General features: G+C 49.6%; 1 protein-coding gene across 1 annotated transcript in view; it reads left to right on the plus strand.

Annotated features, from left to right (window-relative positions):
* Window positions 1–15,308, plus strand: part of LOC104162033 (voltage-dependent T-type calcium channel subunit alpha-1I-like) — a gene marked incomplete at its 3' end in the record, with an annotated part of 87,489 nt that overhangs the window by 64,402 nt on the left and 7,779 nt on the right. Inside the window, 12 exon segments of the mRNA XM_009700667.1 lie at window positions 779–963; window positions 1,302–1,428; window positions 2,527–2,652; window positions 3,138–3,227; window positions 4,360–4,552; window positions 5,653–5,804; window positions 7,481–7,590; window positions 8,201–8,334; window positions 9,072–9,142; window positions 12,854–12,932; window positions 13,510–13,631; window positions 14,377–14,715. Coding sequence (XP_009698969.1) covers window positions 779–963; window positions 1,302–1,428; window positions 2,527–2,652; window positions 3,138–3,227; window positions 4,360–4,552; window positions 5,653–5,804; window positions 7,481–7,590; window positions 8,201–8,334; window positions 9,072–9,142; window positions 12,854–12,932; window positions 13,510–13,631; window positions 14,377–14,715 — 1,728 coding nt within the window.

A 15,308-nucleotide genomic window follows, 5' to 3' on the forward strand; every position in this document is an offset into this window, starting at 1 on the left:
GATTGAGTCCCCTCTTGTCAGGCATGGAGGGGATGTTTATCCTATAAATCCTTTAAATCCAAAGACAGCTTAGTATCTGGGAGGAATAGCTGGCCTTCAGGTATGGATTTTGTAATGCTGTCAAATGTCCATTCCCTTTCTCCTGGAGCACAAATGAGGGAAATAACAAAAATATTAATAACATGCACCTAGTTGAGATAATTATTCAATAGGTGTTGAAGTACTTTGCGACAATAGGGAAATCTTGTTATTCCCCTCTTGAGATTGGGAAAGAGTTCTAAAACTGGGTGCCTGAAATTAAACCCCTAAAAGTCATACCTGAGTTATGGCCATGGTTTGCAGGATGTTTAGCAATCCCAAGGCCAGTGATTTCTGTAGCACCTGCTGGTGTTGAGAACTGCTGAGCATCGAACCACCCCCTTAAGAGCCAAAGTATGGGGTTTAGTGCTTGATTTTACCTCCCAGGTGATCTCTGGACTGGGAGACTTGCCCCAGGTCTATGGTATAGCAGGGAAAGGTTTCCTGCGTGTTTCCTACAGTGTCCTGTTGCTCAGGGAGGCAGAGGAAAGGTGAGAAGACACCATGGCCCTGTTATTTCTGGAGTTATGTACCACCGCTTTCCCCGAAGACGTTTCCTTCATAGCCTTCCAGGTGAAAGGAAAAGATGATGAGATGACACTTCAGTGTCGTGTGGAGTTGATATCTGTTCCCGGTCCTCCCCCTCTCTCCACAGCTGCACAGAGAGGAGCCATTTAACCCCCTCTTCCCTCTCTTGCAGGTGGTCTCTCTAGGCCTGTATTTTGGGGACCAGGCTTATCTCCGCAGCAGCTGGAACATCTTGGATGGCTTCTTGGTCTTCGTGTCTCTCATTGACATTGTGGTCTCGGTGGCCTCTGCTGGCGGTGCCAAAATCCTGGGAGTGCTGCGAGTCCTTCGGCTGCTGCGCACCTTACGTCCCCTCCGGTCAGAGCCCCACCGAGTGCTGCTCGGCCCCCTCTTCCCACTGGGCCCCCCCAGGAAGGGTCCCAGAGTCAGATCCTGCTGTGCCAGGCAAAGTGTGGTCTTTGACAAGCCGTAAGCCTCAGGGAGGTTCCCCTTAGCCATATGGCTCTGGCCATATGGAGGTACCTCATGAGACAACGAACCCATGGGACCAAAGCTTTTTGGTCACAGGAGAGTGATCCCCACTGGTGGGTCACTGCACAGGGAGAGCGGGGGTCTGCTGCTACTGAAAGTGCTTAGCTTAGGCCAAACATCCTTGCCCGGTCCCTCTGTCACCTCTCCCCTTCCTTCCCTTTCAGAGTCATCAGCCGAGCCCCTGGCCTGAAGCTGGTGGTGGAGACGCTCATTTCTTCCCTGAAACCCATAGGAAACATTGTCCTCATCTGCTGCGCTTTCTTCATCATCTTTGGCATCCTAGGTGTGCAGGTATGTTGTTACTGCCCATCAAACAGCCCCCATGCCCCCACCCCTACCATGGGCACCTGTACCCCCAGGTGCTACAACAGGCACAGGGAACCAAGCAGAGCAGGAGGGACAGGCAACTTTCTGCACCTACCCTCCTCCATGAGATGTCTCCCACCGTAATGTCCCCACAGCCTTTGGCAAGGAAAGCCAGGTGCTCAGCGAGTGCAGGCGTTGCTGGATGTGCGAGAGAGGAGTTGATGCTCACACCTGGCAGGAGTTGGATCAGGATTTGGGTCAGCGTTATAGGGAGAGGCCAGGCTGGCATAGCACAGGGCTCACTGAACACATCCATATCACGCCACAAGGACAAGCAGCTCAGCGCCTACTTGCACGAACCCTGCCTCCAGCCAACTCTGTTTCTCCCCCTCGCTCTGAGCCCTAAATCCACCCACAACCTTATTTTATTTTTTTTTTTTATTTAATCCTCTTTATTTTTGGCTGTTGCATTGCAGAGGAGCAAGGGCGTGGGTGTTACTTCCATCTCAGGGAATGCGCTATACTTAGTCTGCTCTGATGCATCTGTACAAATGCACAATCCAGTACCTTCCATATGGGGAAAGGAGCCCTGGGCAGAAGAGCCACAGCAGTGCAGTGCAGCTTTGCGAAAAAAAGTATCTGAGAAGCAGGGGATGTTTTTTCTGGTTCTTTACCCTCAGATGAGATCTTCTTTTCCCGTCAGCTCTCAGTAACTGGGAAGCAGGGAGGGGAGATTACTCTTGGGGACTGAATAGAAGGGTTTTTTTCCTTTTGGGATGATGGCTCTAATTGCACCCAGAAAAGCTGCCCTAAAAGCTGACAGATGGTAAGGGCTTACAGTCACTGCTGGCCTGGGGCAATGGAGGAGGCTGGAAAGCCAGATGTGGATTTATGCGGGTGGCCCTGGCTCCTTAGCAATGTTTGAGCCTGTTACGTCGCGTTGGTGGTCCTCCCTACCTGTCATGCTCCACCTGGCTTGCAGCCCTGCAGCCTACCCACCATCTCGGGAGCTTCTGCACATCCCAGGGAGCATGGGGGAACCCTGTGGGGAAAGGGGCTGATGGAGTCACTCCACTCCTGCAGCTCTTCAAGGGCAAGTTCTACCACTGCCTGGGAGTCGACATCAGGAACATCACCAACCGATCTGACTGCGTGGCCGCCAACTACAAGTGGGTGCACCACAAGTATAACTTCGACAACCTGGGACAGGTGAGTGTGCCCACCGCCCCTGTCTCTGATAGGAACCCAGCACAGGGTTTGTCTCCTATACGTACCCCTCCCTGGGGCACAGATGCAGTGGCTGGAAAACCTGCTCCCGGGGCCATGAGGGACCGTAGTTGGCATGGGTATCCATGCAGGAGCTGTGTCACTAGTGGGTTGGTATCAGGATGATGCTTACAGGTTGCGGGGGAAGGAAAAGTGGTGGCAGCAGAGAGCTTGATTTTCTTTTTCCTCCTGCTGTGGAGCAGATGTTCTTCATAACCTCTCTCCTCTGGTGGGTCTGGCTGCACATGGCTTCCTGTCCTCCCCCTCGCTCTCCTCCATGGGGGAAAGGAGCAGGTTTTGATATGTGCAGAGACACAGGCAGGAAGAGTATTTCAATGTTGTGTGTGTTAGAGCGTAAACCCACAATTTTTTTTCCCTAGCCTGCCAGCTGCACCTGCTCCACATCTGCTTTGCTTTGTGTGTTGCAGGCTCTGATGTCCCTCTTTGTTCTGGCTTCCAAGGATGGCTGGGTCAATATTATGTATAACGGACTAGATGCTGTAGCTGTTGACCAGCAGGTACAAAGAATTCCTTGTGAAAGGACCTTTTTCACTTTCCTCGGGCTCGTGAGGCAGAAGCATACTTTAACGTCCTGCTTCAGACACCTCCCTCAAACCAAGAGTCCCTTCCAGGGCCCTTCTGAATCCTTTGCTCATCTATTTGCAAGGGGTCAGGGTCATGCTTGGTCCAGGCAGGGAGGTGCAGCTATGGCTGTGCAGTGGGTGTCTGTAGACATTCTCACCCTCTACTCAGTTTGGATCTCACAGCAGGCCTTTTTCTGTTTGTAATGTCGGAATAACAATGCCATGTGCCTTTCTGGGCATCCTGGCCCACAAATGGTTATTTTAATACCCTGTAAAGCAAGGACTGTTGGGCTGCTGCCCACTGCATCCCTATTGCTCTACTGCTAAGGCAATGACCTTGATTTTAGGCATTGGAATGGGCTCCCCAGGGAGGTGGTGGAATCACTATCCCTGAAGTTATTTAAAAAACATTTAGGTGTGGCGCTTCAAGACATGGTTTAGTGGGTTTAGCGGGCATGGTGGCAGCGGTTATATGGTTGGACTTGATGATCTTTGAGGTTTCTTCCAACCATAACAATTCTATGGTAGTGTCCAGTGTAGGCACCTGCCATGGGTTGAAGGTGCTGATGCTCCATTTACCTCTGAACCTCTGCACAAGGTGTACCGCTGTTGGCTTTGTAGGCTTTTTGTGACGAGACCCAGTCAAAGTCACGGCCTCTTTTCTCTCCAATCCTGAATGACGTTTCTATTCTGGTTGGTGGTGTGTGGTTATGGTGTCTACTTGCCCTCAAGCCAAAGGTGTCTGGACCACCCACTTTACCACATACTGGTCTTGTACGGGACCTGCAGCTGGGGTTGTGCCTGAATTGTGGGTGACTCTGTGCAGGTGGGCCCTTGCCCTTGACTCCCACCCACTCCATCAGTCGCCAACTGATGCTGAAATCCAGTCAACCAATCACAAACCTCCCTGTCTGTAGCTCCAGCTCTTCCCAGCCCACTCCCCTGACTTTCACAACCCCTCCCCACCTCCCCAGCAGCCAATCACCATGGCAGATCCCACCCCCATCATTTCCATACCACCACACGTCCAACTGATTGACCGCCTCCATTCTCCCTCCTCCTCCAGCCGGTGACCAACAACAACCCCTGGATGCTCCTCTACTTCATCTCCTTCCTCCTCATCGTCAGCTTCTTTGTGCTCAACATGTTCGTGGGGGTGGTGGTGGAGAACTTCCACAAGTGCCGGCAGCACCAGGAGGCTGAGGAGGCACGCCGGCGGGGGGAGAAGCGCCTGCGTCGCCTGGAGAAGAAGCGAAGGAGTAAGGCACAGCCTAAGTGTTTGGTCGGTTCGTAGGCCAAGGTTTTCTGAGAAAAACCTTCTCCTCTTCTTTTTCTTCCCCGACGGACCGATCTCCAAAACACATCGCTTGTGGCCATGCTCTCAGCCTTCCTCCCCACACCACTGCTGTGTCGCTACGCACCTCACTGGGGCGGTCTGGGGAAGAGGGGTGGCTGACAAGGTTTGCTGGGACTCTGGAGAAGCCACTGGGACTTTAGCACCCTGCCCCTTGGGAGATAACGCGTACCAAAAGTACCCCTGTGCACATGCTGGTGTGCACTGTCGACACAGGATGTGTGTGCATCGGGACACCTCCTGGGCTTGGGATAGTCCCACCTGGGCTTCCTGCAACCCAGCTGGTGTTTGGGGGAAGACCTGGACAGACCATCCTTTGTGTTTAAACCCAAATTTAAAGAAGAGGGAGTTGGGAAAAAAAGAGGAAGACCTCTGTGTTTTGTTCCTGGCTCTTTCCATCAATGTTGCAGTGTCACTCCCCGGGGTCCCAGACCCTCCGTGGTGAAGCAAGCCCTCTTCCTGGTGTCTCCGTCCTCTTCTGTATTACCTTTAGACAAAAATCGCAAAAGCATACTTGCCCCTGGAAATCATCCCTACTACCCCAGACTGATGGTTCTCTCCATTCACAGCCTGTGGGCATGCTTTCCTTTCCCCTGCTCCAGTTTTTCCCCTCTCTCCTGTGACACCCTGGGGCCTCTCCTGAAACCATCTGCTCCCTTTTGTCATTTGTGATCTTAATTTGTCGAGGCATGAAATGCTGATTTAGCACCATTCCCACAAACAAAGACTAACAGATTTTCTTTCTAGCGTTCTTTTCCTTGTCTTTTTTCCACTTTTTTTTTCCTCCCACTTCTACTTTCCTCTTTTTTGCATTTTTTCCCTCCTTCCTATGTCCCCTATCTTTTACCTATCCTTTTCTGTTCTCTCTCTCTCCCACCTTCATTCCCTTTTCTTTCAATGCCTATCACGACTCTTATGCCTGCTGCGTCCTCAGTGTTTCTTACCAATTTCTCTCTTTGTTCCAATTTCTTCCTAACTCTGCCCATCTCCCTCTTTCCACTGAAGAGGCGCAGCGTTTGCCGTACTACGCTACCTACTGCCCCATACGTCTCCTTATTCATTCGGTCTGCACCAGCCACTATCTGGACATCTTCATCACTTTCATCATCTGCCTCAACGTGGTCACTATGTCCTTGGAGCACTACAACCAACCTGTGGTGAGTGAGATCATGGAGATAAGCCCTGCCTCTAGTCGTTATGTTGGTTTGCTACATCTCTCTGATGACCACTGTCCACCAGCATAGGTAGGACACTTGAATGTCTCTCAAAACTACTGTTAAAGTGCTGCAAGAGTTAATGTAGTAGGCCAAGTTGTGTGAAGAGTTTCATATGTATCCAGAAAGGTAGCCCCTACTCAATATTTGTTATCCATTAAAATCAATAGACAGAAGGCGCCTCAATAGAGAGAAGCATGGTGCAATGAGGTCTCTGTGCTTTATATTATTAAGTAGATACAGAGGTCACCCAAATTTAGCTGCCTGATCTGCTTTGTATCTTCCCCTGGATCCTAACAGGAGGAGTGGTGGAAGCAGCAGTGTCCTGGGAGCTTCAGGCTTTGCGTCAGATTTCCAGATGTCAGTCCAATTCCCCTGCCGTATGGCCTGAGCTGAGAGGACTAGAGTGGCTGGTTGTGTGTCATGGGATGGGATGTCTTTACCAAGCCACCTTTCCTCCATAAGAGAAGCTGCGGGGCTGAGCAGAGCCTCTCTCAGCTGCAGGGGGTGATTCCCAGTAAAGGACCTTGAAGGCCAAAAAAGTTTTCGACTTTGGCTGAGGAAGACCATGTACTTCTCAGTGTTCCTGGCAAAGCTCTAGGTGCCTTTGATGGAATAAAAGTATGCTGCCCGTATCAAAGGAGCTTTCTGCCTCCATATGTAGACAAAGCATTCGTCATGACATCTGCTTGGTGGCATTTCAGTTTTCTCTTCGGGAGACCCTCGGTTTAGGTGACAGCTCTGGTGTCTGAGCAGACGCTGTCCAAGGCAGCTCAGGCTTTGATCAGGAGCTGAATCTGTCTGTCCTCATTCAAATACACTGCCAGGCTCCTCTGTTTCTTGCCCGTCTTGCTCAACTGCCCAGCTTTTATCTTGCCCTTGATGATTCCTCTGCAGGACCTCTCCACTTCTATCTGTTGTCATCCTCACGTCAGGCCTTTGTTCCTGAACAAGTCATTCCTCTTCCTTACCCCTCAGCTCCTACCCCTGGAGTGCAGGTCCAGCCATGCCAGCCTGTTGTCAGGCTCTCCTAAAGAATCTTCCCAAAGCACTTTGAACCCTTCCAGTACGAAATGCCACCAAATGCTGCCCGCTGCTCACACTGGTCCTCGGTGGTGGAGAAGGGGCAGCACATAAAAGAACCAGAAGCCCAACAGCTAAGAGATATGATGTATGCCTGCCCCAGACCAAGGCACAGAGGGGTTTCCTCCCATCAGAGATGACATGTATCCACAACTGGAGTAACCTTCATGCCTCACTCCTGGTTGATAGCTATGCCGGTGCCATTAACATGGCATCATCCAGGTGGCATGGGCTACTGGCAGATGAGGAGGCTGATGGTACTTGGTGGATTATCCTTGCAATAGCCTCCTCCTCCTCCCCATTATGCTGAGCAGTACAGGAGAAAGGAGCAATAACCGATCCTGAGAGCAGCATGGGGCAGAGGGTCCAGCTGATGGTTGCCCATAGTAGGCAGCCTCCCCATTCAAGTAGGTAGGAGATGTGGGGCAGTTTCCCCACCTCCCAGTGAATTCCTGGCACTCAGGAGAGTCCTCCCACAGGTTATGAGCTTGATGTTGCTTTTGCCTCAATTCTTTACCCTCTCTCTCTGCTGGCAGTCCCTGGAGACGGCCCTCAAGTACTGCAACTACCTGTTCACCACCGTCTTTGTGTTGGAGGCCGTCCTCAAGCTGGTGGCATTTGGTCTGCGGCGATTCTTCAAAGACAGGTGACCAGAGGGTTATGTCAACCGTGGCTGTGGGACAACTGGGTTTGGGGTAGAGGTTTTGAGGATGGATCCCTACCTGGAGTGTGAGGTGGTAGCAGAGTGCCCTGACTACCTCCCAGTTCTGCACAGCATGGACTTAGGCTCAGCCCGCGTGAGCTGCAATGCCTAGACAATAGTAAGAGTTGTCCAAAAATTGCCTCTTGTTTGGCATCTGCTGGTTAGGCTAGAAAGCAAAGGAGGTGGGCTGAGAGAAAGCCATTTTTTTTTCCTGCCCTTGAGGCAAACTGGGAGCATGCTGAAGCAGAACGTATATAACGAAGCTGATTCGAGGTAGTAAGGCCATAAAAAGCTGAGCCCATTAGTCAAAGCATAGCACCATAGTAACACAGCTCCATGCTTTCAGATCAGGCTGGCTTGCCTCTGGCTGCTCAGGGTGTGTGCAAAGTGAATCTCTGTTTGTCTGCAAAAGCCCATATAGGCTGACTCAGAGTGGGGCCTTGAACTCATACATAAAGAAATATTTAGGTTGAAGTAGAGGCAATTCGCTTTCTTTTTCAGGGAAATTGAAAAACTCCGTCTTCCTTTATTCTCTTTAATTTTTTTTCTTAAGGTGGAACCAGCTAGATCTGGCCATTGTGCTGCTGTCCGTCATGGGCATCACGTTGGAAGAGATTGAAATCAACGCTGCTCTCCCAATTAACCCCACTATCATCCGGATCATGAGGGTGCTGCGTATCGCCCGGGGTGAGAGAGACACTGACCAGAGGCAGGGGTGTAGGTGGCCGTGGAGTGGGACCTGGTGCCGTGACTGTGGAATTATGGGGCCCACCCTGTCCCCAGCCCTGGGAGGGAGGCAGGGCATGTGATGAAGGACAGCCTAGAGGCTAAGGCTTTCTGGCTTCTTTTAGCCAGGCATTTAGATGTAGTGGTTTTAACAGGAGGTGAGGGACCAGGAGGGCAAGCAGATCATACAAGGGCTGAACTTCCACTGTTATTCTTTTATAAGGCAAGTATGGCAGTGGTGTTTGGAGAAGGGGCCACCAAGCAGGTTGAAGTTTGCACAGGGAGGAGATTGAATCTTCCTGGTGGTGGCCAAGGTGTGCTAAGCTGCCTTAACAGGTGATGACTGGAGGAAGAGAAAGTGATGGAAAGAAAAATGAGAGCAGAGGGAGAATTGTGACACATGTTGCTGGGAGAAGGAAGGCTCTTGGCCAGACTGAGTGAAGCAGAAGAAGCCTGATAGACATGGGTGGCAGAAACAGTATTTAGTAGGAAGGAGATGGACTGGAGAAGGAATCACTGGGGTTGTACGATCAAAAGAAGTGGGAAAAGGGAGAAGGGGGCTGGAGAGGACAATCCAGTTTTCTAGGGCAAGGGGAGACAGGACATCTGTCTTGTGCTACTGCCATTAGTAAGTCGCACCAAGGATGGACCTTCTGAGCTCAGTCTGAGTGACACTTCTCTTGTGCTTGTTGTGATAGTCCTGAAGTTACTGAAGATGGCCACAGGAATGCGAGCACTGCTGGATACAGTTGTTCAAGCCCTGCCACAGGTAAAACAGACCAGCTCCTTCAAAGACTCCCCTTTTCTGCACCCTTTTTCCAAAAGGTTGATTCTTGTGCAGGCAACTGCCTGAAGGTGATGTCCAAGTTTTCATACCATTCATGGGGGTACAGCTCTCCTCAGATAGGTGTTGTCCAGGTTATCATGTCAATCACGGGGGTACAGCTCACCTCACATCTCTGTTCTCCAGCGGGTGGATGAAATAAGGCTTGATTCCTGAATAAGGGCAAATTTCTTCCCATCACGTCTAGCTAGTGTCTAACTGCTTGCGGTTGGTCCCTAGCTCCTCTTTCCCCTCTGCATAGGAGAAGAGTGCCTGGCAGCCATTTCAGGAGAAAAGGAGGTCTTTGCATCTCTGCCCCTCTCCCTCTTCCCCGCATGTGCCCCCTTTTCCCCCCTCTCTTTCATTTGCACTCCCGTCACTCCTTTTCTCAGCCAGTGCCTCTCCCTTCCTACTTTCTTTTCTTCCTTTCTCCTCCTGGATCCCTTTGTGTTTCTGAGCCTCTCACGTATGAGAAGCAGTGATGTGCTCTGTTGTGGCTTACGCAGCCGGCAGTTAAGTGTCTACTGCAAGACAGCTAGACAGAAGGATTTCATGAGCTGTGAGCGGCAGCTGTTCCCAAGTGAGATGCTGACACGGTGCTTTACACAGGCTTCAAGCCCACTGTGAGGATCCTTCGTGATGGATGAGCAGCCAGGGAGACTGGTCTCCTTCCTTTTGGATCCTTGAAAGAGAATTTTTAAGCAAGGAGTAATGGCACCAAGTGGCTCTGCTGATCATACATCAGACCATTCCCCTGGCAGGCCCCGAGCAGGCAGCTATATTGCATGATATCAAAATGCACGGGCATTTGTCAGTTGATTTATCAGCTAATGTGCCAGTCTCAGTGAGTGATGCGGAGCTGAGAATTAATCTGGAAACAGCATGAGTAGACACCCAAGGAGTTTACTTCTGATGTTGGTGACAGTAAATGTCAATCTGAATTAGAGGAATTTTGTGGCACAAAAACGAGGGGAAAACGCTGTGATCTTTTATGGAACCTGAGCTCTGTCTGATCTCCTATGCTTTTTATTAAACAGTAATATGCGGTTTTGTCTAATAATAATAATAATAATTCATATGTAGAATATATAATAATATTGTTATCCAGGATAGTTGGGGGCTGAGGTACTCTGAACAATGGAAGGAAAGGGAGATTAACGGTGGTGTTGTAGCAGGCAGCTTTGGGCCAGTAACGTGTATTAGTTCTGGCTCTGCTGCCCCAGGCTGGCTCAGTGCAGCTTCTTTGCACCTTGCTCTTTTCTGTTCCACGAGCCACGACAGCTGATTTTTCTCAGGTGAGGATCTGGAACAGAGCACGTCTCCAGATCCAGCGTCTGCGTGTCTGTGGCGTGTTTATTCTGTAACCCAGATAAATGCACACAGATATTAAGAGCTGGCTGAAGTAGTATCCAGAAGCCCTTGGTAAGAGGACTTTGCAGTATATTTGCACTTCAATGGTGAGACTCAACTTCTACCCCCAAAATACAGAGAGTAAATAAGAGAGGAGGAAATGTTCATATCCATGTCATGTAGATGGAGAAACTGAGTTATCAGGCAGTGAAGTGTTTTGCTCAAGATGACAAAAAGCACAGCTGGGACCTCAATTAAAGCCTCTGAGCCCTGCTCTGGTCCTAGCCACAAACCACAAGTATGTTCTTCCATACTTTACAAATTCTAGCTTTTCTGTCTCCCATTCACATACAGCTCCTTTGCTAACCAAGATGATAGATCAGGTCTTTTGGAGGTCATTAATGTCTGCCACAAAACCCTCACAAGAAGATGTCTAAAGGTCTGGCCTCTAGGTATTCCCTGGAAGGTAATAACAAACAGTGCTTAATCCTTCCCGCATCAAAGCCTATGATCAATCCACTTCCTATTGACTGGCTTTTGCTTCCTTCTGTAACAGGTTGACTTCATTTAATGAAGTTATAGAACAGAGGGATCAAAAATCACTCCACAGTTAAGGTTGTCTAAAAGTCTGCACTTAAAGCAGGGCTAAAATCCCCCGGTTTCACTGTTAACAGATTGAATTTAGTCTCCATATTTTATACACTGGGTCTTCAGGGGACAATTGAATTATCTGTAATATTATTCTCCAAGATTTATTGGCTTTGCCAAAAGAAGCAGTTTAAAATAATCTGTCCTTTCCTTTGTGCTTTTTCTTCCTCTCGACCTTTCTCTTTATGTTCCTAGAGCACAGACTCATATCAGGGATTTTGGCTTGCTAATGGCATATAAGGCATCTGCAGTTGTCCTGTTTCAATTCCCTTTGTTATACCACAACAAGTCTTAACAGTGAATAAAGCTTTAATTTTAAAGAACCCTTTGGAAATGTAGCCCTTAGCTAAGTTTTATTAACTTCTTTTTCTTAATGCCCCGTAGACATAGACCCAGAGGTGTGTGTTCACAGCATTTACTGTGGTGTCCAGTTTAGTCATCAGAAATAATTCCTTCCACTGAGTACGCAGGGAGCCAGGATCTGGCAGCCCAGGGGAGTGGGTGGGCTGAATCATTTATTTCTCTCTTGAATTTGGATGGCACAGCAGTTGCAATGACTAAATTAGACTCCTGAAGTGGATGATGCTAATAAAGGCCCAGTGACCACGTGCATTCAGACCAGATGCTGTTCAGTTTTTCAAAAACACCCATATACCAGTTAGGTCTTTATTTTTTCCCTACCTTCTCTTGTTTCCCCAACAGTGTGCTGACCGTTACTGGCATTTTCTGTTACTGTTCAGCCTACCGCTTCCAAAACCCGCTCCTGCTCCTCACATATAACCTGGCTGCCCCACATAGGGGGAGGTAGGACATTCAGAGGCAAACAGTGATTTGGGAGAGTGCGGGCTTGGGGACAGTGCCTATATCGCTGGTGGCACTGCTGCCTTTGTGCACCACGAAGCCACAATCCTCGCATTGAAGAGTTTCCAAACAGCAGCTGCTGGAGGCCCAGAAATCAGGCTTTGACCCATTAGTCATGAGATGTAAAGGAAGCTCTGCTTCTTCTCTTGACTCCTTCATTAGTCTCCTCTTCTCTCTTCCTCTCCTCTCCTCTCCTCTCCTCTCCTCTCCACACATCTCAAAAGTGCCTCTTTGCCCTTCTTCCTTCCCACCTGCCTACTCCTTCCACAAGCCCTGCTGTAACCTCCACGTGTAGCTGGTGCTTTGCCCCACCGTGCTCTGCCTGGTTGATGGCAGAAGCTGGTCTACCTGTGTCCCTGGCTTTTTGGAGCACTGCCGTTGCACTCTTCACATGAGCATAACTTCAAGGGACTTAGGCGGTTTGGTGGAGCAAGTAGCATTGCAGGACATGTCTGTGTGCTGTAATCCATAGCTAGTCCTTCACCCAGCCAAACTGGCTTCACCTTCTGAGCCCCTGCTCCGATGTGCTTGTCTCCACCTGGCCCAGAAACTGCACACTTTAGTCAACCCCAGACAGAGCTTGTGCTGGAGTGGCGGTGACTGGGAAAAGAGCATCCTTCAAGTCCAGTTGGAACTGGTGCCATCACCGGTGATTTCCCAAGTGCTGAGCAATTGTTTGGGTTGTATTTGTACACTGGGAGTTTGCTGCTCTTCTCTTTAGGCTTTGAAAGACAGGAACACGTGCCTATGTAGATGAAATAGGCTTTGGAGCAGGCTGACCATGCCGTTTGCTTTCAGGTGGGAAACCTCGGGCTCCTTTTCATGCTCCTCTTTTTCATCTACGCTGCTCTAGGAGTGGAGCTCTTTGGAAAACTGGGTAAGTCTCAAGCAGACCACGTGACAGTGTGAGCTACAGACCTGCTGGGAAGCTGAGGTTTCTCAAAATCAGTACTTATTCAATAAAGGGACTGAATTACTTGATGGCCTTTATTCTCCCTTATGTGTAATTGATGTAAGAGGAATTTCTCTCTAAATTGTTATTGTCCTAACAGCCTAACAAAGTAAAATCAGCATCGGGTTTCTCTTTCATTCTTAAACTTTTGATTTTTCTGCACTGCTTAGCTTGTATTGCCTTCAAGATTACAAGAAAAACTCAGGGAAAGTTTATTCACATCTCTTGCCATGGAATATTGATCAAGAAGAAAGGCAGCACAATGTCACGTTGGGAGGATACCCCTGAGCAACTGAGTTACACTGCCTGATATCCCGGGGCTGGGCCATCAGGGATTTTTCTGTATTGCTGGGCAACAGCCAAGTGTTGGGCAGGGTGCTGATGCCATTACCTGAGCTCTCCAGGCTGTGAGAAGCCTGAAGTCCCCTTCCCCAGTTCCTGCTGTTGATCTCAGGGCCAGCAGCGTGTCCCTCACTGATAGCCGTGATCCCCTTCCTTTCAGTATGCAACGATGAGAACCCCTGCGAGGGCATGAGCCGCCACGCCACCTTTGAGAACTTTGGGATGGCCTTCCTCACTCTCTTCCAGGTGTCCACGGGCGACAACTGGAATGGGATCATGAAGGTAACTGGGCCTCAGGGGTGTGGATGTCCTTATTGTGGGGAAGGAGAAATTCTGATGTGCGCTCTGTTCAGCAGTGTTTGTGCTAGAAAAGGGAAGGAGCACAGGAGCTGGGTTGCTAGATAAGGTCTCTGCTTGGGCCAGAATCTCCCTCTCCACCATGGCAGCTCAAACCTTGGGCTCATCTAGTCCTGCAAGCATCTGGCTGAGAAAAGTGCAAGTTGTCCTTGGGAGGAACAAGAAGATTGTCAGGCTAAGAGGGGATATCCACTGCCGTAAGACCTGTTATCAAAGCTGAACATAGGTGCATTGGACATGGCACCCATTTGCAGAGCTACTAGGGAAATCCAAAATAAATGCTTCCTTCCTTCAAAGGACATAGAGAGAGGAAAATTCTTTGAACAGATATGGTGCTTTTGAGTCTGGATGGGAGAAGGGAATACCAGACTTCTCATTTTTGTTCTTACATGTGTGGGGCTACAGTGGCAGTAACATGTGGTGGTCTAGAAGTAGTTTGCTCTGTACACCTTTGGACGTATTTGCCCTGAAGCAGAGAGCACATGATCAGATAGTGTCCCAGATTCTTTCAGGACCTCATGATCCCAGATATGTGGGGTGATAGAAATATTTGCCTTGTTCTTTCCATTGGCATCAGTGTTTTTTGACAGAAAGAGCAGCCAAGCTTGTGTTCTTACTTTAGTCCTTCCTTCCTTCCGTCGTTCCCTCTCAAACCCAACTTCCCTTCAAGGATACCTTGCGTGACTGCAGCCACGATGACCGGAGCTGCCTCAGCAACCTGCAGTTCATCTCCCCACTGTACTTTGTCAGCTTTGTGCTCACAGCCCAGTTTGTCCTCATCAATGTGGTGGTAGCTGTGCTCATGAAACATCTTGACGACAGCAACAAGGAGGCCCAGGAGGATGCAGAGATGGATGCTGAAATTGAGCTGGAAATTGCACATGGGCTGTGCTCCCGCAAGTCGGGCTCCTCGAAATCAGGACAGGGAAAAGGAGCAGGAACAGGAGAAGGTGGTGGGAGAACAGATCCTGAAGGACGTCTGTGCATGAGATGTTACTCTCCAGCACAGGTGAGTACACCTTTGAGCTTACCAACCAGTCTGAAGCAAGTAGCTGTGGTGAGAAGCTGGGCAGCCTAGATGACTGAGGGCTTAGCAGTAGCAGATAGACTCTTCCACCTCAGGGTGAGAGGTTTGCTTTCAGCGGTAGACTTTTGAGTTGGTAGCATCATATGGGGACAAGGCTGTGACAGCAGTGGGTCCTGTTCATTGTTGTCATGGTGTAGGAACCTGAGGACCAGGAGAGGAGGGATGGAGCAGATCAGCTAAAGGCGTGCTAGGACCAAATTCAAGAGAGGAGCTCAGGAGAAGAGAGCGGGGGAAATGGCAGATCAAGAGTAAGGCACTCCAGCAGAGCTGGAAGGGAGGCGTGAGTGGTGCCATGGTGCACTGACAGTGAGTGAAGACAATCCCTCCTTCTTTTTTTTTTTTTTTTTTTGCATCAAACTCTGGCACTGTTGCACACCCTAAGGAGCAAATGCTCCCCCAGTGACCTTGTGCAGGTTCCTGCAGAACAAGGTGCTGCTCCAGATGAGTCAGGGTGGAGAACCCAGCCCCAAATTCACATGAAACTTTGAAGCAAAAAAACTCGGCATTCTTAAAAT

This window comes from Cariama cristata, unplaced genomic scaffold (assembly GCF_000690535.1).
Source record: "Cariama cristata isolate BGI_N322 unplaced genomic scaffold, ASM69053v1 scaffold3655, whole genome shotgun sequence".
Taxonomy (NCBI): domain Eukaryota; kingdom Metazoa; phylum Chordata; class Aves; order Cariamiformes; family Cariamidae; genus Cariama; species Cariama cristata.